This window comes from Trichosurus vulpecula, chromosome 5 (genome assembly GCF_011100635.1).
Source record: "Trichosurus vulpecula isolate mTriVul1 chromosome 5, mTriVul1.pri, whole genome shotgun sequence".
NCBI classification, from domain to species: domain Eukaryota; kingdom Metazoa; phylum Chordata; class Mammalia; order Diprotodontia; family Phalangeridae; genus Trichosurus; species Trichosurus vulpecula.
The window spans coordinates 299,508,800-299,527,313 of NC_050577.1; the positions used below are offsets into that span (position 1 = coordinate 299,508,800).

The 18,514-nt window shown below is 48.0% G+C and overlaps 1 protein-coding gene across 1 annotated transcript in view; it reads left to right on the plus strand.

Annotated features, from left to right (window-relative positions):
• EP300 (E1A binding protein p300) overlaps positions 1-16,909 on the plus strand; it is an 84,673-nt gene extending 67,764 nt beyond the window's left edge. The window contains exons 20-31 of the mRNA XM_036759199.1: positions 773-853; positions 2,546-2,602; positions 3,347-3,424; positions 6,051-6,118; positions 7,538-7,688; positions 7,827-7,973; positions 8,626-8,739; positions 9,738-9,903; positions 10,341-10,505; positions 11,161-11,322; positions 13,133-13,414; positions 13,588-16,909. Of these exons, the coding sequence (XP_036615094.1) occupies positions 773-853; positions 2,546-2,602; positions 3,347-3,424; positions 6,051-6,118; positions 7,538-7,688; positions 7,827-7,973; positions 8,626-8,739; positions 9,738-9,903; positions 10,341-10,505; positions 11,161-11,322; positions 13,133-13,414; positions 13,588-15,798 (3,682 nt within the window). The 3' untranslated portion in view covers positions 15,799-16,909. The remainder of the gene's footprint in view (positions 1-772; positions 854-2,545; positions 2,603-3,346; positions 3,425-6,050; positions 6,119-7,537; positions 7,689-7,826; positions 7,974-8,625; positions 8,740-9,737; positions 9,904-10,340; positions 10,506-11,160; positions 11,323-13,132; positions 13,415-13,587) is intronic.
• The last annotated feature ends 1,605 nt before the right edge of the window (positions 16,910-18,514 follow it).

Sequence of the window (18,514 nt, forward strand, 5' to 3'; positions counted from 1 at the left end):
CAGTATATGTTGATTCACCTATGTATTAGCTGTGTGTGTGAATCTGTGCATGCAGGCGCACGACCATACTTTGCTTTGGCCTTTACTCTGTTTCAGTAAAGGATTTCCCTAATAGCCAGCTCCCTGTCCCCGAGTTGGTGAAGGTCAGAGTGTTTGCTTGTCTCGCTTTCTCTGACTGGAGTCTTCTGTGACGGCCTTGCCCCTTAGCATCCGTCACGGGACTTTTAGGGGGGGAAAGTAGGACTCCTCTGCTTAAGTGGCAATCAGAGGGGCATCTCTTCCCTTCCCCTCCCTCATTTGGATTCTTTGCTTTAATTGGCATGGATTATTAAGACACAGGGGTGTGGGTTAACTTAACTGGAATATTGGTTTGATTTGCTGCTTGTGATCCCATTTGAGAGACTGAATGCTAATCTGTGCTTTGCCTTGGCTTTCTGCTCTGTGTTGTCTCGTCTGTTGTCCCACGATCCCTTGTTTGTTCCTTTTGTTTGAGTCTGTGTATATTTTGTGTGTGTGTGTTTTTTTTTTCTCCCTCATGCTTGTCGTTGTCTGCACTTGGCTCTGATTGCAAAAACCAAACCAAACCCAAACCCAAACCCAAACTGTGGGTGCCCATGTATCTCCATCATTGACTGTCCTTGTCGCCGTCGATGACCTGCTCTCTGCTCCCGTCCCCCTCCTTGGCCTGCTGTGATTGGTGGCGTCGTTGCGTGGCTTGGGCTGTGTTGGGTGACCGGAACAGTTCACCCCAGTATGGCCTTCTTGCCGACAGGTATCATTTCTGTGAGAAGTGTTTCAATGAAATCCAGGGCGAGAGCGTTTCTCTGGGGGATGATCCATCCCAGCCTCAAACGTAAGTATTTGGTGCCTGTGGTTGGTGTCTGGAAAATGTTTCGCTTTGAAAAGCTTTGTCTTGTCAACCAGTTCATTCTAAAATGATAGTCCCCTGTGCTGGGACCAGTGTGTCAGTTATACAAGCTACTGTCCCCAAAGGCTGTCACATTATCACCTGAAAATGGTTTTCTCCTTATTCCAGACAAGGTCCCTTTAGGTTACACATGTAGCTTTTTTTTGTTTTTCCCCTTCACCGATGTGTATGTTTATGGTTGGCCGAATATTGCAGCAGAACTCCTTTGGTAATTCTGTGTTCTGGACAGCTCACCATCTCTGATTTTCATTTGGAGGCTCATGGTTTGCTCTGAGACAGAAGTAACATGCTTGTGGCAGTGTTTACCTGTCCTCCCCATTTACAGATGGAGAAATGGAGGCTGGAGGGGTTAGGTGACTCACCCACTTGTAAATTTTAGAGCCAGGCAAGGAGTAGAGCTATCAGAAAATGGTAGGTCATGTCTCCGTTTCTTGGATTCAGAAATTCTTTAGACCAATTTTACTTCCCTAGTCTTATGAGCTGTTCTCTGGCACACCTGGGAGAAACTCCTGTGCCCAATCATCCCCAAGGTCATCTGTCTCTCGATGAAAGCTTATCTTGGAAACAAACGTGGTCTGGCCTTTCTCCTAAGATCTCCAACTAGAGATCAGAAAAGTGATTTCTCTCGGACATGGACTAAAATGATGGGGAAAGAGGATGACCTCTTAGGTAGATGCCAGTGTTAATGATGGTCTGATTCATATCATGTTTGTCCATAGTCTGTGACGAACAGAGCAGCTTGTTTCAGTTACATTAGAAGTGTAGGGAAAATCCTCAGTTCATCAAAGATGGAAGCGGCGAGACCTAGAACAACGATAAAACTCCAGTTCCCATTCCGTATCAGGACCGCAAATTGTCATTTCCCTGGTAGCTGTTACTAGGCCACAGCAGGGACTGAATGGACATTACTGTGATGCCTAGAACCAGTGAAGGTTGTTAAGGAGAACATGGTAACAACTTAAGTCTGAGGCAGAATCTGTAGCCACAAATCTTAGAGTGATTAGTGGGATAAATAAATGGTGGAATTTGAAGCAATTTCCATACTCCTGGAAACACCTGATGGGTCCCACTGCTGCTGCATGGGGGGGTTGGGGGGGGTGTCGGGGTCAGTGAGTCAGTTACCTTGCTTTGAGTGATTGGTCGCTGGGATCCTTTGAAGAGGTACGGGGTGGGGGGCGGGGAAGCAGAGTGTCAGTGTTAATGTCATTGAGAAATGACTTTACATAGCTCTCATTCAGCCATGTGTGGTCCATTTTCTTACTTATTAATACAGTCTTAGATGTTCATAAGCATTTCTTACTTGCCTGTTTCTGTGACAAAGTTATCCTTAAATATTACCATCATGGGCATCAGTTATGGGATGACAAATCCAGTCTTTATTAATAGAAAGCCCTTTCAGTTGAACTTGAATTTCACCTTAAAATAAAGAGCTATCCTTAGCTTGCTTTTTAAATACCATAGAAGGGCTAGTTTATAAACACTCAGCTGAGACAATTAGTGTGAATTGAGCAGACCACCTTCAGTGCTATTTATTTTGGCTAGGAGAGTATGGACTAGAAAAAGTCATTTCTTTTGAAGGACACTTTCGTAATATTGTCCCTTTTATTCTCTCCATAGTACAATAAATAAGGAACAGTTTTCCAAAAGAAAGAATGATACACTGGATCCTGAACTGTAAGTAATTATAAATGGTGAGGAATTTGTGTCACATTTAATCAACTGGTCTGGGGTTGTGCAGTCAGGTGGTCGTGAAATGGCAGCTTAAGTGGGTGTTTAGACCACCAGTGGAATAGTGACACATCCGGCCATTTCTGATCCCTGTGCCCTTGAATAGATTGTGTGGCTGTTTTTCTCCCACTTAAATGACTTGGTATTTTGGTAATTTATAGAAGCAGCCTGGCTTCATGGCACCAGCCTAGGGGATAGCTCTTCTTTGGAGCACATTTCAGTCCCTGTCATCATCTGTGTCTTGGTCACACAACTCTACGATTGATAACTATATACCAGCATTCTCCTAGTGTGAGAGCTTATGTCCAAAAAACAAGGGGTATTGAAATATGCAAGTATTTTGGGTCACCCCAGGAATTTGAGGAGAAAGCCAGGTGGTCTCTGCACTTTGGGGGCCCAGGTTGGCCAATACAACCTCACTTCTTTGCTTGTTGGGTGGCCTGAGTCACTCTTTTTCACCAAGTGGGTATTTCCCCTTTGTTTCCAACCTTCCCAGATTCTAATGGCCAAAGTACACTTGCCTTTGCGTGTAGCCAATCAAGTAACCACTTTCCATCAGGAAATGAGAAAGTGAGAGATTGAATAACTCCTGGATGACAGGACCTTGGTAGTGCACACTAGTGAACCTGGACATGGTTTCTCTTCTTGATGTTTTCTGAGTCTTGACCTTTGGTTACTTCGGTTTTCCAGGTTTGTTGAATGTATAGAATGTGGCCGGAAAATGCATCAGATCTGCGTCCTTCACAATGAGGTCATCTGGCCATCTGGGTAAGCAGTAATGCTACTGTTATTTGTCCATGCACTCTCCTGGCACTTGAGCCGGTAGGAGACCGGTGTCCTGTCGACACAGTGTAGAACATGCAGCGAAGTCCCATAGACGTGCAAATGGCCCATGCAAGCGTCTGGTTGGCAATTGCAGTCTAAGCTTTTTGCAGGCTCATATGATAGAAATGAGAAGGTCTTATTTGTGAGTTTTATGAAATATCCTTAGAGAGTTGAATCCTCACTTTAGACCCAGAAGGTGCTTCAGTTTCACCCTCTTCATTATTACAGGTGAGAGTGAGGCCTGGAGATGTTTGGTGACTTGTCTAGGGTTACATAGGTAGTTGTGGCAGAGCTAGAATTGACCTCTGCACACATCTGGTCCCACTCATACCTCCCCCAGATCTCTGCTGCATACCTGACAAGGAGGCACCCAGAGGCAGCCTCTCATCCTTCCCCACTCCACACCAAGTCCCCAGTTGCTCACCTCCGGACTCAGCATCCTCCATTCCTTCCCCCATTCCTTAGCTTGTGAAGTCAGTGCCTTCTTCCCCTGCAGTGCCCTCCTCTGCAGGCTCTCCAGCTGTGGCCCTCACCTTCATCCTAGAGCTGGGCCTCCTTTCCTCAACCCAGGCTGCCTCACACTGATGTGTGACCTACCAGATCTCTTAGCTCTTTTTCATGCTTCCCCCATCTTCTACTGAGGAAAACCATTTTTAAATATCAGTTGCAAGACTTGGTGTATGTTCTCCAAGGTATTTCATCTTGTTTTTGGACCTGGCTCACAAGTATGTTAGCTATCCGTCTCCCATCTCCGAGTCAAAGTAAAGATCCCTCTGGCGCTCCCCTGGAGAGAGGCTTCCAAGTCGATACCATACCAATGGATACTCTGTGGGTCTTGCCATTCAGCCAGTTCCAGATTTGTCAAATGATGTCCCAGCATCTAGTCCACATCTTGTCTCTCCACATTGTCCATGAGCATAACAAATCTTGGTGAACAAGATTACATTTTGATAGATATAGTGCTTAAAAAGCAGATGGTGGGTGATTATCTTTAATGCCATTTCCACTGATAAAATCTTACCCATTTTTGCTTTTGGATCATTTGACAGTGGGAAGGACTTTGGTTTCAAGGACTTAAGTTTCTGGGTCTTTTGTCGCAGGATTGCTGAGGAGACCATCACATCTGCATAGGGCCGGCCTGGAAACAGGACAGGTGATGACAGTATTCCTGTCATAATAGGAAATAAAGCCATTCTCTGGCCTGGCCTTATGTAAAGCCAGCACGTCTTCTTCAAGAGAAGCACTTCCCTTTTTAAATGTTGACTATCTTGATAGGAATCCTTTGTAGCATTTCCTTAGAAACTGAAGTCAAACTCATGGGCCTATAGAGAGAGAGGGCCGCCAGCACATTCCATTAGCTTCTCTTTTTAAAAAAATCAGTTCCCAGTGGCTGGTCTTTAGCTGGTCTTGCATTACCTCTTTGTCCTCCACCTTCCCTGGGAGATCCCTCAGAATGGTTCAGCGGCCCTGTTTGTCTGTTGTTTTTATCCCCAAGGGTATATGTAGTTCATCTGACCCAAGTGACTTCACCCAGTGCAATTACCCTTCTCCTCTTCTCTCTGAAGCCCTGTTGAGTAGTCTTGGTGAGAAGCCTGCCCATCCCCCTTTGCTGACCCAGCTGTTCACTTCCTAACGTATCTTCAGTGGAGAGCCAGGGTCTATGAGCCCAAGGCTCTGGTCTCTTCTTGATTCTTTCTAGTGATAGCGTTTGTGAAGTTGCAGTCATGTCATCCGTTTTGACAGACTTGTAAGGTTTTCAGTCCCATCTTTGTCCATGCCTTTGGAAGGCAACAGCCCTCTCACACCCCTCAGCAGAGCGGCCCCCTCTTCTTCCTCAGACTATGACTGGGTAACATTCCACCTGAAAACACCTGTACCAGGTCTCCCTCCACATTCCTGAAAAGACAGGCAGTCTCCGTGATTGTTGCCTCTCTTCCCTCCTCCCCTCTTCCAGGACATTCTGACCCAGGCTCATCCCTGAGTTGGTCTTTATTTCCATATAGAAGGCTTGCTTCCTGGCTGGTTTGTCACATGGATTAAAGGATTAGTGTCATTGTGGAACATCTTGAGTTCTTAATCTCCCCTCTCCAAGACCCCAGGACACTTTTTATATCAGCCTGATGACACCAAGCCTGTCTTGCCTTGTACTGGGCTGAACCTTAAGGAGGCTGTGGTGGCTAGAGCCGAGTCTTGCATTCCTCCGCATGTGTCTGTCTTGTGCTTTGCCCACATTGCTACCCACACACATTCTGAAAGGTATCCCTGCAGATTCTTCAAGGAAGATTGCTCCGAGGGTTCCCCCATGTTGCCTTCCACCCCTTCACTGGCAATGTTGCGAGAATGCAAGACCATTTCCTCTCAGGTACAGCTTGGACTTGATGGTCTCCCCCAGCCTGCTGACTGTCTGCCATGCCTTTCTAGTACTCCATTTCTCTACGAATAGAATAGGAAGGTCCCTTCTCTTCTCGGTGGTTGGAAAACCTGCCTTCTGTTTTTAGTTTAATTTCCTTTTCTACCCCATGAGATTCAATAAGCACATCTTCTTTTTTGGTTTTTATTCTAACTGTAGATTTGTCTGTGATGGGTGTCTGAAGAAAACTGGACGAACTCGGAAAGAAAACAAGTTTTCAGCTAAAAGTATGTCACCACCACCTTGGTAACTGAATTTAATCTAGTTCTGGCAAAGTCATTGAAAACTAACAAAGGATGCTATGACAGCTCCTCCCTCCTGATGGATTTGGTCCAGACTTGGGGAATTACTCTGGCAGTGCAGGCGGGTACCTTAGCTACACCTTGGAGAGGATCCAGGAGTTGCTGGTGCAGCTTCCTGAGGCTAAGACGACCCGCAAGTTAGCGTCATCCAAGTTTAGTACACTGAAGTGTTGTGAGATTGAATTATTTAAATTTGTTTTGACTAAAACTACAACAGATGGCAATCTTCAAGCCATATATACGTGAAATTCCAAATACTGCCCTGAAAGAAGGGCATCCTATTAAAACATGAGTGTATCTTGTCTCCAGTTCCCCCTTCACTCCCCGTTCGCTCTGTGTCCTTCTCCACTTGCTGTTGACTTGGGGCTTTCTCTAGTCAGTCAGTGTCTGTGCTGCCGTGTTGTTGTATTATTTTGTCATCATTGTGGTCTTTTTTTTCTCCATAGCATGTCTGTGTTGCAGACTTCCCAATAATTAACTCAGTCTCCTCAGAGCTGATCATTTTATTAAATAGCATTTTCTTCACAATTTGAGGCTTTACAGATAAGGAATTGTAAACGTTTGGCAGAATTTCAGAACTGATGTTTAACCTCTCACCCAGCATGTTGGCAAAGAATACCCAAAAATAGATAGGAAGGGTCAGTGTTGGTGGCCCTGCAGTAACACAGGTATTTTCTCACTGTTGGAGCTATTCATTGGGCGCTATGTCTGATGTATGCTTTTTTTCTTTTTTTTTTCTTTTTTTTTTTTTTGAAGTGGCTAAAATATACATATATCCAGAGATCCCACATCTAGGCATGTACTTTAAGGAGGTCATCACAGGAAGTAGATGACAGTGACTCATTGATCAAAATATCCATAGTTGCTTTTGGTGTCAGTCAAAAACAGATTTAGAATGGTCGGCCCCAGTTATTGTAATGAATGTAATAAGAAAAGATAATTATGAAGAATTTGGAGAAGCCCCAGGAAGATTCAGTCTGTCCCCTCCTTATAGGGGGGAAAGGCTGTGGCATGTGGCATGACAGAATATGGATATTCTGTCAAACAGCTGACGTGATGGTTTGTTGAATTACTTTGAGTAACTTTTCCAGTCTTTAGGAATGGCCCAACTACCTCAGGGAGGGCTAAGTTTAGAAATGATTGTGATGGGCAAGCAAAGATACCAATAAAAAATTATTTTTATAGAAGTGAGAAGGAGTGGGAATGTGTATTTTGTGTCTGTCCGGCATGACATCTTCTGGTGATCATAATAATCTCACACATTGATCAATGGTCCCTTTCTCTGGACAACTGTAAGAAATGTGCCTGTGGCTTGTTTTTTTAACATCTTTTTGGTTTGTCTAGGGTTGCCATCTACCAGGCTTGGTACCTTCCTAGAAAACCGAGTAAATGACTTTCTGAGACGGCAGAATCACCCAGAGTCAGGAGAGGTCACAGTTCGGGTTGTTCATGCTTCAGACAAAACCGTTGAAGTGAAGCCAGGCATGAAAGCAAGGTGGGTCTCTACCACTCCACCGGCTGCTTTTGCTCGGTTTCAAGGTGGGCTTTTGTGGGGAGGTCCTGACTGCTGCTCTGTCTTGCTCTATACGTGTATGTCTGCCTAACCAGCCGTGCATTTTTCTTAATCCCATAGATTTGTAGACAGTGGTGAAATGGCGGAATCCTTCCCTTACCGTACGAAAGCCCTCTTTGCCTTTGAGGAAATAGATGGTGTTGACTTGTGCTTTTTTGGCATGCACGTTCAGGAGTATGGGTCCGACTGCCCTCCACCCAATCAGAGGTAAGGGGCACCTTTGGCTTGCTGGGACATGTGCAGAGTTAGTGGGCAGGGGATGATTTTCTATGTCTCTCTATAGAGTTTAGGGGAGGGGGATGACGGGCATACTGCCTGTCATTAAGTACTCAGAAGACTGTAATGTATTTGTGAGATGAGCCTTGGTCAGCTTGACCCCAGAGTGCAGGCTGACCTAGGAGCAGGGGAAAAGGAAGTTGATGTCAAGAACTTCCTTCTGCCAAAGGAGGTAGGGGGCTGCCTGGGCTGACCTTCCTTCCAGCTGGGAGATCCTGTAGTGAAGTACCTCCATTATAATGGAGAATTCAGAGATGTCCATTCTTTGGCATCTGCTGTGTTACTGAGAAGTGGTCTAGAGTTTGTCAAGGAAGGGGCCTGGGGACAGTTAACAGAACACTACGATCAAACTGATTTCTTTTCTGGCGAGAGAAGTGTCGGCCAGGGCAGTGTAAGGTACCTGGCCATGGTAGCAGTCATTCCTCTGACATGACAGCACTGGGATGTAGAAAGTTGAGGTTGACTCTCAAAGTATTTACTTGAGAATTTCTCTTCACGACAGTGCCTGCTGAAGCGTCTGTCCTTGTACGAGTGGCCAGTTCAGCAGTATTTGATTTGTTCTTTTTCCTTCCTGTCTTTTTAGGAGAGTATATATATCTTACCTCGACAGTGTTCATTTTTTCCGTCCCAAATGCTTCAGGACTGCAGTCTATCATGAAATCTTAATTGGCTACTTAGAATATGTCAAGAAATTAGGGTAAGTATATCAGTATTTCTAATTTTTAAATGGTAATATGATATAATATTACTGGGGAGTAAATGGGAACGTTCGTCTGCTTTACTGGCTTTTTCAAAGTACTGATACATGAAGGATCCCTTTATTTTCTAATATCTTGTGATTGGCCTTGAATATAAACACCAAGCTTATTCGCCTTGGGTCTACAAGTAGTCTAGGTGATGTTTCCATTTGTACATTCACCTGAGAATATTCTAGACTGTCTTAGGCATTCATCTGTTTGGCTAAAACCTCCTCGTAGGGTCAGACAATGGTGGAACCAAATGAACGTTGAGGACATTTTTCAACTCCACTCCTAACCCCAAAGAAAATAATCATCCTATTGATTTGGGTGTGCTTGTCCTTTTGAGTGTGGGATCGCCCTGGTGGGACGCCCCTTAAGAAATCACCTTCAGGTGTGGGGAACCTATGGCCTCAAGGCTACATGTAGCCTTCTAGGTCCTTGGGTGCAGCTTTTGACCAAGTCCAAGTTTTACAGAACAAATCCCCTTATGAAGGGCATTTGTTCTGCGAAGCCCCTGGCTTGTCCTGTGCTAGGTCAGACCCTTAAGCTCCTTTTGACCTTAGCCCAGATTCTGCTGTTCCCAGTAAATGTGTCAGTCACCGCTCCTCCCATGCTCTCCCACGTATGATCCCTTTGTGGAAAAAGGCATTTTCACCATCCCCTAGACCTTCCTGCTGAACATAGGATGGCTCTCATTCGTCAGCAAGGGAACTCACTTGTCTTCTGTGTGGCAGTGACAGTGTCTGCCTTTGTTCCCAGCTCTGCTGCCCCCAGCAACCCCTCTGAGCTGTGCTGGGTGCCTGAGATCAGGGCACAAGTGCAGGGTCTGCACAGGATTTTGTTTCTCCCCTGCCTCCCCCCCCTCCCCCCCCCCACCTTGTGGTTTAAGTTACAGTGATTTTTATAGAGGAAAAAATAACAGATTGGTTCTCAAATGAAAACCTTCTTGGCTTAGGTACACAACCGGGCACATCTGGGCCTGTCCACCAAGTGAGGGCGATGACTACATCTTTCACTGCCATCCTCCCGATCAGAAAATCCCCAAACCCAAGCGACTGCAGGAATGGTACAAAAAGATGTTGGACAAGTCCGTGTCGGAGCGCATAGTCCATGATTACAAGGTGGGTTCCACTGTAGATGCTAACTGGGTTCTTGCTCTATTCAGTAAGATCTTGGGTCCTGACCTGATGAGTTCGCAATCTCAACTAGAAATGGCCCCAATAAAGAAAAGCACATGTTAACATTATCTAGGTTCTGTTGTATTTTGGTGTATTATGTTCTAGTTCAGCCTGCATTAGGGTTGTGGGCTGTGTGTGTGACACCCTGGCCTTCCTGGATCCTAGAGGAGGATGGAAGTAGTGGTGAAGAAATGAATAGCTCACCTATAGCTCCTATTAGGTCCCTCCCAGGGAACCATCCCTTAGCAGGAAGAGTTTTGAAAAGGAGGGGAAAAGCATTGAAGCAGAAGTAGCTGGCTGACATGGGAGCTCTGGGGAAGCCATTTTGTGCACCGCTGTTGGCTCCCTTCCGTAGCATTAACTGCTTGTGCATTTTATAGGATATTTTTAAACAAGCCACAGAAGATCGTTTAACGAGCGCAAAGGAGCTTCCTTACTTTGAAGGGGATTTCTGGCCCAACGTGCTGGAGGAGAGCATCAAGGAGCTGGAGCAGGAAGAAGAAGAGCGGAAGAGGGAGGAAAACACCAGCAACGAGAGCACAGACGTAAGCCCCCGTCCCTCCCTTGAGCTCCTCTGGTCTGGCGAGGCTAGAATGAGGAGTGCCGGTGGGCTGGAGTCGTCGTCTCAAATGGGAGCTCTTGTCTTTGGGTGGGGGGCGGGGGTCACCGCTGTCAGGAACAAGAGACAAGCTAGCCTCACACCTAGCCAAGAGATGGAGGTGGGTCTTGTCTAGTTCTGAAATAGGGCCCATAGGAGGTTAAGGCAGCGTGAACCTCAGATCCTGTAATTTTACATGGGAACTGTACCCACTGTGGCTGACCTGGTGCTGACAGGCAGAGGCGGGCACAGGGGCCCCAGGGGGTCTGGAAATGGCTGGAGTGCTTAGGAGCAGGTGTCTGGGGGGTGCCCCAGGATGCATCAAACCTCATCTCTGCCATGCCACTGATCACCTGGGTGGCGTTGGGCAAGTCCCTGCAGGGTTCCATTGGGAGGGAGTAAAAAAGGACTAGGCCCTGCACCTGCCTAGGAGGGGTCAGTCCTGAACCCCAGGCCAGGTTGCTGCAGAGGTTTGCCATCGTTAAGCATGCAGTCCTTCAGGACACCCCCTTCACAAAGGCCGGTGCAGCTCTCTCTGAACACAAGGGGCTTCTTTCCTACTTTCTGGGCATAAGCTGACCTTTGTCCCATGCGCCCTTCAGGTGACAAAGGGAGACAGCAAGAACGCCAAGAAGAAGAATAACAAGAAAACGAGCAAAAACAAAAGCAGCCTGAGCCGGGGAAACAAAAAGAAGCCGGGCATGCCCAATGTCTCCAACGACCTCTCCCAGAAGCTGTACGCCACCATGGAGAAGCACAAAGAGGTGAGGGGAGCCTGCCACTCCTCCTGGAGACCCCTCTCTGGCTGCCTGGCTCTGGCTCTTTCCCCTGACCCCTGCCCCTTCCCTGTCAGCACAAGGGAGGTGTGTTGGCCTTTCAGTGAACTACCAGCCCTCCTTCGTTTAAAAAATCCACCAGGGGCCTGATCACCGGTTATGAGGGGACAGCCTTTTGTTTAACAGTGGCCAGGAGGTCTGACCTTGTTGCTTCAGTGATTTGTGGCTGTTGATCGAGCCTTAATTTTGACTGTTTGATGGGTGGGACGTGGGTATCCCTCTCATCACTGGCCACCCAGCTCTTTGGCTCTCCAGTTTGTGTGAACAGCCAAATAGTTTTTGGTGTAAGAAAGAACTTCTTCACTTTGAAATGTTGATAACGAATGTTAGAGACAGCCCTGTGGGATCAGGGGTCAGGAGATGGGGTAACATCAGCCCAGCTTTTCGTAAGGAATCAGTAAGTGGACAGGACTAGTGTGTTAGAATCACCCTCATCTCTTTTTCTGAGTTTCTCTGTGTTTACACATATTGCTGTAGGTATTTGGGGAATTTTGGTGGGTTTTGTGTAAGTGTTTTCAAAATTTTCAGGATGATGAGGGCAGGAGACTTAATTGCTACTTGCCATCTCGGTCTGCAATGTAAACTGCATTTGTTCTAACAAGATTAGTTCAGTATAATCTTTAGGGGCCATTTTCTGACCTCAGGGAAACAGCTTTGTTCTATAAAGCATTTCTTATTGGTGGCATCTGTTGTTAGGGAATTTTACCCGTTGGCTTTATAGAGCAGCATTCCATGACGTTTACATGTGTGCATGGAAATATGCGTACCTGTGTGTTTTACAGGGGCAGGGGATCTGATTTACTTTTCAGAGCTTCCTTCTTGCTCTGAATTCCTCTGGTGCCATTAGAATCTGACGGAACAGGACCCTTTCCTAGTCCCCCATGTTTCATTCATGAGGAACCATGAAGGACATGCCCAAAATCACCCTGGGAATAAGTAACAGCAGAGGTTCTAAATTCAGTGTTCTTTCCAAGATACCACACCGCTGCATGAATCATTTTTCTCAAACTGGAACCATTTTAAAACAATACAAGTAATATCTTAAACTCACTGAGGTGAAGAGAAATGTTGGTCTCGAGTAAATGTAGACAGCCCCAAAACCATTATGATAAAATGTTTACTATACTCCAGCATTTTCAAATAAGCTCTGTTTTAGGATTAGTTTCTTTAGAGCATTGCTTCCTTTGACAGAGTTCTGGTAGATCAGTTCAGAAAGGCTTTTAGAGTTTACCAGAGTGAAATTTGACCTGAGAAGGCAATAGCCAGAACTCCACAAGTTTGTCCCTAAATAAGCCAAAAGACTGCTGGAGAGTTGCTCCATACATATCCTCCACTCATTTGGAAAAGGATCCTCCCTCTCGGCTTGTTGGCATCCTCAAACAACATGTACACCTTCCTTCAGAAACACTGAAAAACAAACCTCTGCTATTGTGAAGGCAAAAAAGTCCACTACATTTGTGAAACAGCCAGGGAAGGGTGGGGTTGGAGACAATGTTTTTCTTTGCTTTCCTAAACTCATCGATGAGGCAATCCCCAGAGTGGTGTTGGCTGTAGGGAGCAGCCTTGACTCTGTCTGCATGCTCTGTTAGGTCAGTGGTGGCATTTTTTTATAGAGAAGACCAAGCAAAGGCAGCACAAAGGGGAGTTGCTCGTGCCCTGAGGTCCACGTGTGCTGTTGGTTCATTGTGGAGGGGCAGCGTAGGCAAATTGTCCGTCATCCTCTGTGTATCTGTTCCAGGTCTTCTTTGTGATCCGCCTCATTGCTGGACCTGCTGCCAACTCTCTGCCTCCCATCGCCGAGCCTGACCCGCTCATCCCCTGTGATCTGATGGATGGCCGTGATGCCTTTCTCACCCTGGCCAGGGACAAACACCTGGAGTTTTCCTCGCTGCGCAGGGCCCAGTGGTCAACCATGTGCATGTTGGTGGAGCTGCATACCCAGAGTCAAGATCGCTTTGTCTATACCTGCAACGAATGCAAGCACCATGTAGAGACGCGATGGCATTGCACCGTCTGTGAGGTAAGCTCAGGGGCCCTGTGGGATGGGGGCGAGGGGGTGGAGTGCGCCCTCAGGCCATGAATGTGTCCCCTGTGTTTTTTGGAGAGGTTTCACTTGTCTCTGTTGGTCTCCCTAGTGGAGAAGGAGCAGCTGGTGCCACGGTGGGCCCCCTGACCGCCTCTCCTTTTTCCTAGGACTACGACCTGTGTATCACCTGCTATAACACTAAGAACCACGACCACAAGATGGAGAAGCTGGGTCTCGGCCTGGACGACGAGAGCAACAACCAGCAGGCGGCGGCCACGCAGAGCCCCGGGGACTCGCGCAGGCTCAGCATCCAGCGCTGCATCCAGTCGCTGGTCCACGCGTGTCAGTGCCGCAATGCCAACTGCTCGCTGCCCTCCTGCCAGAAGATGAAGAGGGTGGTCCAGCACACCAAGGGCTGCAAGCGCAAGACCAACGGCGGCTGCCCCATCTGCAAGCAGCTCATCGCCCTCTGCTGCTACCACGCCAAGCACTGCCAAGAGAACAAGTGCCCGGTGCCCTTCTGCCTCAACATCAAGCACAAACTCCGCCAGCAGCAGCTGCAGCACCGCCTGCAGCAGGCCCAGATGCTGCGCAGGAGGATGGCCAGCATGCAGCGCACTGGCGTGGCGGGGCAACAGCAAGGCCTGCCCTCGCCCACCCCGGCCACACCCACCACGCCCACCGGCCAGCAGCCCCCTGCGCCGCAGACGCCCCAGCCTCAGCCTCCTCCCCGGCCCGCCTCCCAGCCCCAGCCCGCTCCCCCCAACAATGTGCCGCCGTATGGCGTGCCCAGAGCTCAGCCCCCTGGGGCTGTGTCCCAGGGCAAGGCGGGTGGTCAGGTGACCCCTCCGACCCCACCGCAGACCTCTCAGCCCCCTGTCCAGGGACCCCCACCGGCGGCCGTGGAGATGGCGATGCAGATCCAGAGGGCGGCCGAAACGCAGCGCCAGATGGCTCACGTGCAGATCTTCCAGCGACCCATCCAGCATCAGATGCCGCAGATCACTCAGATGGCCCCCGTGGGCATGAACCCACCCCCGATGGCCCGAGGTCCTGGTGGCCACATGGACCAGGGGCTGGGGCCAACAGGGATCCAGCAGCAGCCCCCCTGGGCCCAGAGTGGCTTGCCCCAGCCACAGCAGTTCCAGCCGGGCATGCAGAGGCCTGCTATGATGTCAGGGAACCAGCCCGGGCAGCCCATGAACATGGCCCCCCAGCCAGGCCTGGGACAGGTGCCCGCGGTCGCCCAGTCCAAACAAGGCTCCCTGCCGCAGGCGGCCTTACAGAACCTACTGAGGACTCTGCGGTCCCCCAGCTCGCCCATGCAGCAGCAGCAGGTGCTCAACATCCTCCACGCCAACCCTCAGCTGCTGGCTGCCTTTATCAAGCAGCGGGCGGCCAAGTACGTCACCCAGAACCCCCAGGGCCTGCCCCAAGGCCAGCCTACCATGCCGGGCCAGCAGGGTGCGCACCCCAACCCAGCCATGCAGACCATGAACCCAATGCAGGCTGGCGTGCAGAGGGCCAGCCTGCCCCCGCCACAGCCACAGCCCCCTCCCCAGCCCCAGCCTCCACCGGCCATGGGCGGGGTGAGCCCCCAGGCCCAGCAGATGAACATGAATCATGGGGGCATGTCCGCGCAGTTCCGGGAGCTCCTCATGAGGCGGCAGCAGCAGCAGCTGCTTGACCAGCAGCGGCAGCAGCAGCAGCAGCAGCAGCAGCAGGGGGTGGGCCCTGCCATGGGCAACCACGGCCAGTTCCCCCAGCCCCAGAGCCTGGGCTACCCCCAGCAGCAACAGCAGCAGCGGATGCAGCACCACATGCAACAGATGCAGCCAGGAGGCATGGGACAGATGAGCCAGCTTCCGCAGGCCATGGGGGCCGAGCCAGGGGCCAGCCTGCAGCAGGCCTACCAGCAGCGGCTGCTCCAGCAGCAGATGGGCTCCCCGGCTCCGCCAAACCCTATGAGTCCCCAGCAGCACATGCTCCCGAGCCAGGCCCAGTCCCCTCACCTCCAGGGCCAGCAGATCCCCCCGTCGCTCACCAGCCAAGTGCGCTCTCCCCAGCCCGTCCCGTCCCCTCGGCCCCAGTCCCAGCCACCCCACTCCAGCCCTTCCCCCCGGATGCAGCCACAGCCTTCCCCACACCACGTCTCCCCACAGACCAGCTCCCCGCACCCAGGACTGGTAGCTGCCCAGGCGAATGCCATGGAGCAAGGGCACTTTGCCAGCCCGGACCAGAGTGCCATGCTTTCCCAGCTCACGAGCAACCCAGGCATGGCGGGCCTCCACGGGGCGGGCGCGACGGACCTGGGGCTGAGCGCCGATAGCTCAGACTTGAATTCAAACCTTTCACAGAGTACACTAGACATACACTAGAGATATCTTGTAGCATTTTGGGAGCAAAAAAAAAACTTATTTTCTCTTAAGACTTTTTGTACTGAAGACAAAATTTTTTTGAAATCTTTCTTAGCCTAAAAGACAATTTTCCCCGGAACACTCTGAACTGGGCAGCAAAAGCTTGTGGTTTCAAACAAAAAGCAAACTTTGAACCTGAGGGATGACAGAATATAAAGAATCTATTTTTGTTATGGCTGGTCCCTGCCAGCCCTTCTTCCCACCCTGTGCACCCTCCCCTCCCTCCCCGTCTCTCCTGTGTGTGCAGTGCAGGGGCAAGGCCATGTGCTTCCTTGCACCTCCAATACAGTTTATTATTTTTTTTAAATTAATGAAAATATGTAATATTGATAGTTCTTATTTACTGGTGCAGATGGTTGGCATTTCTCCCTATTCTTTTTCCTCCTGACACCATGGCAGAAGAGTTAACACACGAACATTTCTGAAACCAGAGGACAAAAGGGGTTAATGTTGCTTTAAAAAAAATACATATTATATATATATATATATAAAAATATATATTAAAAATCCCAATTTTTCCTCTTTGGGTGCAAAGATGTTCATTCTTTTACAAATGTTTAAAAAGCAAAAAGATGAAATAGTCCAGTCCCCCTCGAGTCCACTTTGTCCTCCAGACGTTTTCTATACAAGAGGCTGAGCGTAAAACTTCAAGTATTAAAGTCATCTGTACATGTAGAGAGAACAGGACGCTTTCAGACTGTCCAGGGGCAGCTGCCGCGCGGATGTAGGATATATATTGTGGTTTTGTTTCTTGAAAGAATTTTTTTCGTTATTTTTACATCTAACAAAGGAAAAAATAAAAAAAAGAGGGTAAGAATTCCAAGGGGATGATTTTAACACGCAAAGATGTCCCTGGGGTTTCTTCTTTACGCTTGCTTTCTCTCCCCTCTCCTTCCCTCCCTCTTCCACTTTCTGTAAAACTTGAAAATAAGAAAGCAAAAAAAACCCTCAAATGTTGTAAATCATGCAATTAAAGTTGATTACTTATAAATATGAACTTTCGATCACTGTATAGACTGTTAAAATTGATTTCTTATTACCTATTGTTAAATAAACTGTGTGAGACAGACCATCTGATTTCTAATATTTTGCTTCCCCTCGAACACAAGTCAGCGTTGGTTGTGATTTAGAAAAATGTGCTGCGTGGCCATGTTTGCCATCCAGGAAACCTAATGCAAATAGTGTGGTCAATGTTTCTAGCCAAGACTGACCTCAGTGATTAAGAAGTTTGTTGTCAACACCTTCCTCACCTGCCAGGTGCAAGAGCATTAGGACTTCCTCCCTCGTTTAGGTGGTTGGGACAGGGTCATTTCCAGGAGCTGAATTCAATTCCTTTCTTTTTTTTCTTCAGAGTGATTGTAACATCGCTTGGGATAGACAATAGATACCTGGGGTTTCTCTCGGGATATCCTTGTTGGATGGAGGAGAGGATGTGAACTAAGATGGATTCAGAGCTGATAGAAAAAAGATTTGAGACCAAAGTTAGATTAGATGGCCACCTGTCTGTCTAAAGAAATCTTCTACAGCCTCCTGCAACTAGTTGTAAAGACCAGACATGAATATGAATTAAGTCTGTCCATAGCACTTTCTGGTTTTCCAAAGCAATTGTCCCCACAAAAATCCTGTAGTACTTAGCACCAGATCTGGGTGCATAGTAGGTGCTTAGATTTGTTTTCAACGGTAGCATTAATAGTTCCCACTGAGAGTTCCTGTGATTGTGAATATGTGCTTTACATGCCCTACATTCTCCTAACAAAATGAGGCAAATTCTACATAATTGAAGGAGATTGCAGATTTTGAGCTAGAAAGGGACCTTATAGGAAGGGTGACCTGTCCAGGGTCACATAGCTAGTAAATCGAGTAATTTTAAACTAAAGCCCCAAACTCAGTCTGCTCCATTTTGAATGTCCACAAAGTGCTTAAACACACTCCAATCACGAGAGGTTGGAAGTACACAGAGGAAGAAACACCCAAAAAGGTGATAGGACTATGGAGTCCAAACCTCTTCATAGGATTGCCTTCCTGGGTGAGCTTGTTCATCAGTGTCCTTTGGAAAATGCAGTGCCCAGAACTGAATGTACTTCTGGAACCAAGTGGGACTGACTGCCTTCTCTCATTATGGGCACTACCCCATCAGGGTTTGGTTTTGTTTTTTATTGTAATCCAGGATGGACTTGGAGATCATGTCAGCATCTCTGGTAGTGATGGTCTTCCAAGTATTTTTTTTTTTCAGTAACTCAGAACAAATATGAGATGAACCAATACAGAGACATCTCCACTCTGAATGTTCATATGAACTACTTGTGCCCAACCTGTGGTAGAGTCTGGTCTGTTCAGCTACAGTCAGACACACTGGATCTTGACCATAATGAGGTCATCTGCTTCCTTTGCAAGAACTAAGGACAACAACCAACCAACTGTATCTTTTCCACAGAGCTTTGAGGCCCGCCCACCCCCAACCTTTGTATTGCTGTGTATTCCCTGTTTCATCTTGTTAGATTCAGTCTGATGACCTCACCTGCCCAGATCTTTTTGGATCCCAATTCAGTCATCTTGTGTCATCCATGACCTTAATCAGGTCACAGATTCCTTTCACCAATTAAAAAAGCACATCTTTGGGACTATATCAACAAATACTTTTCAGGATGATTGATGGTCCTACAGCTTAGGTCATTCA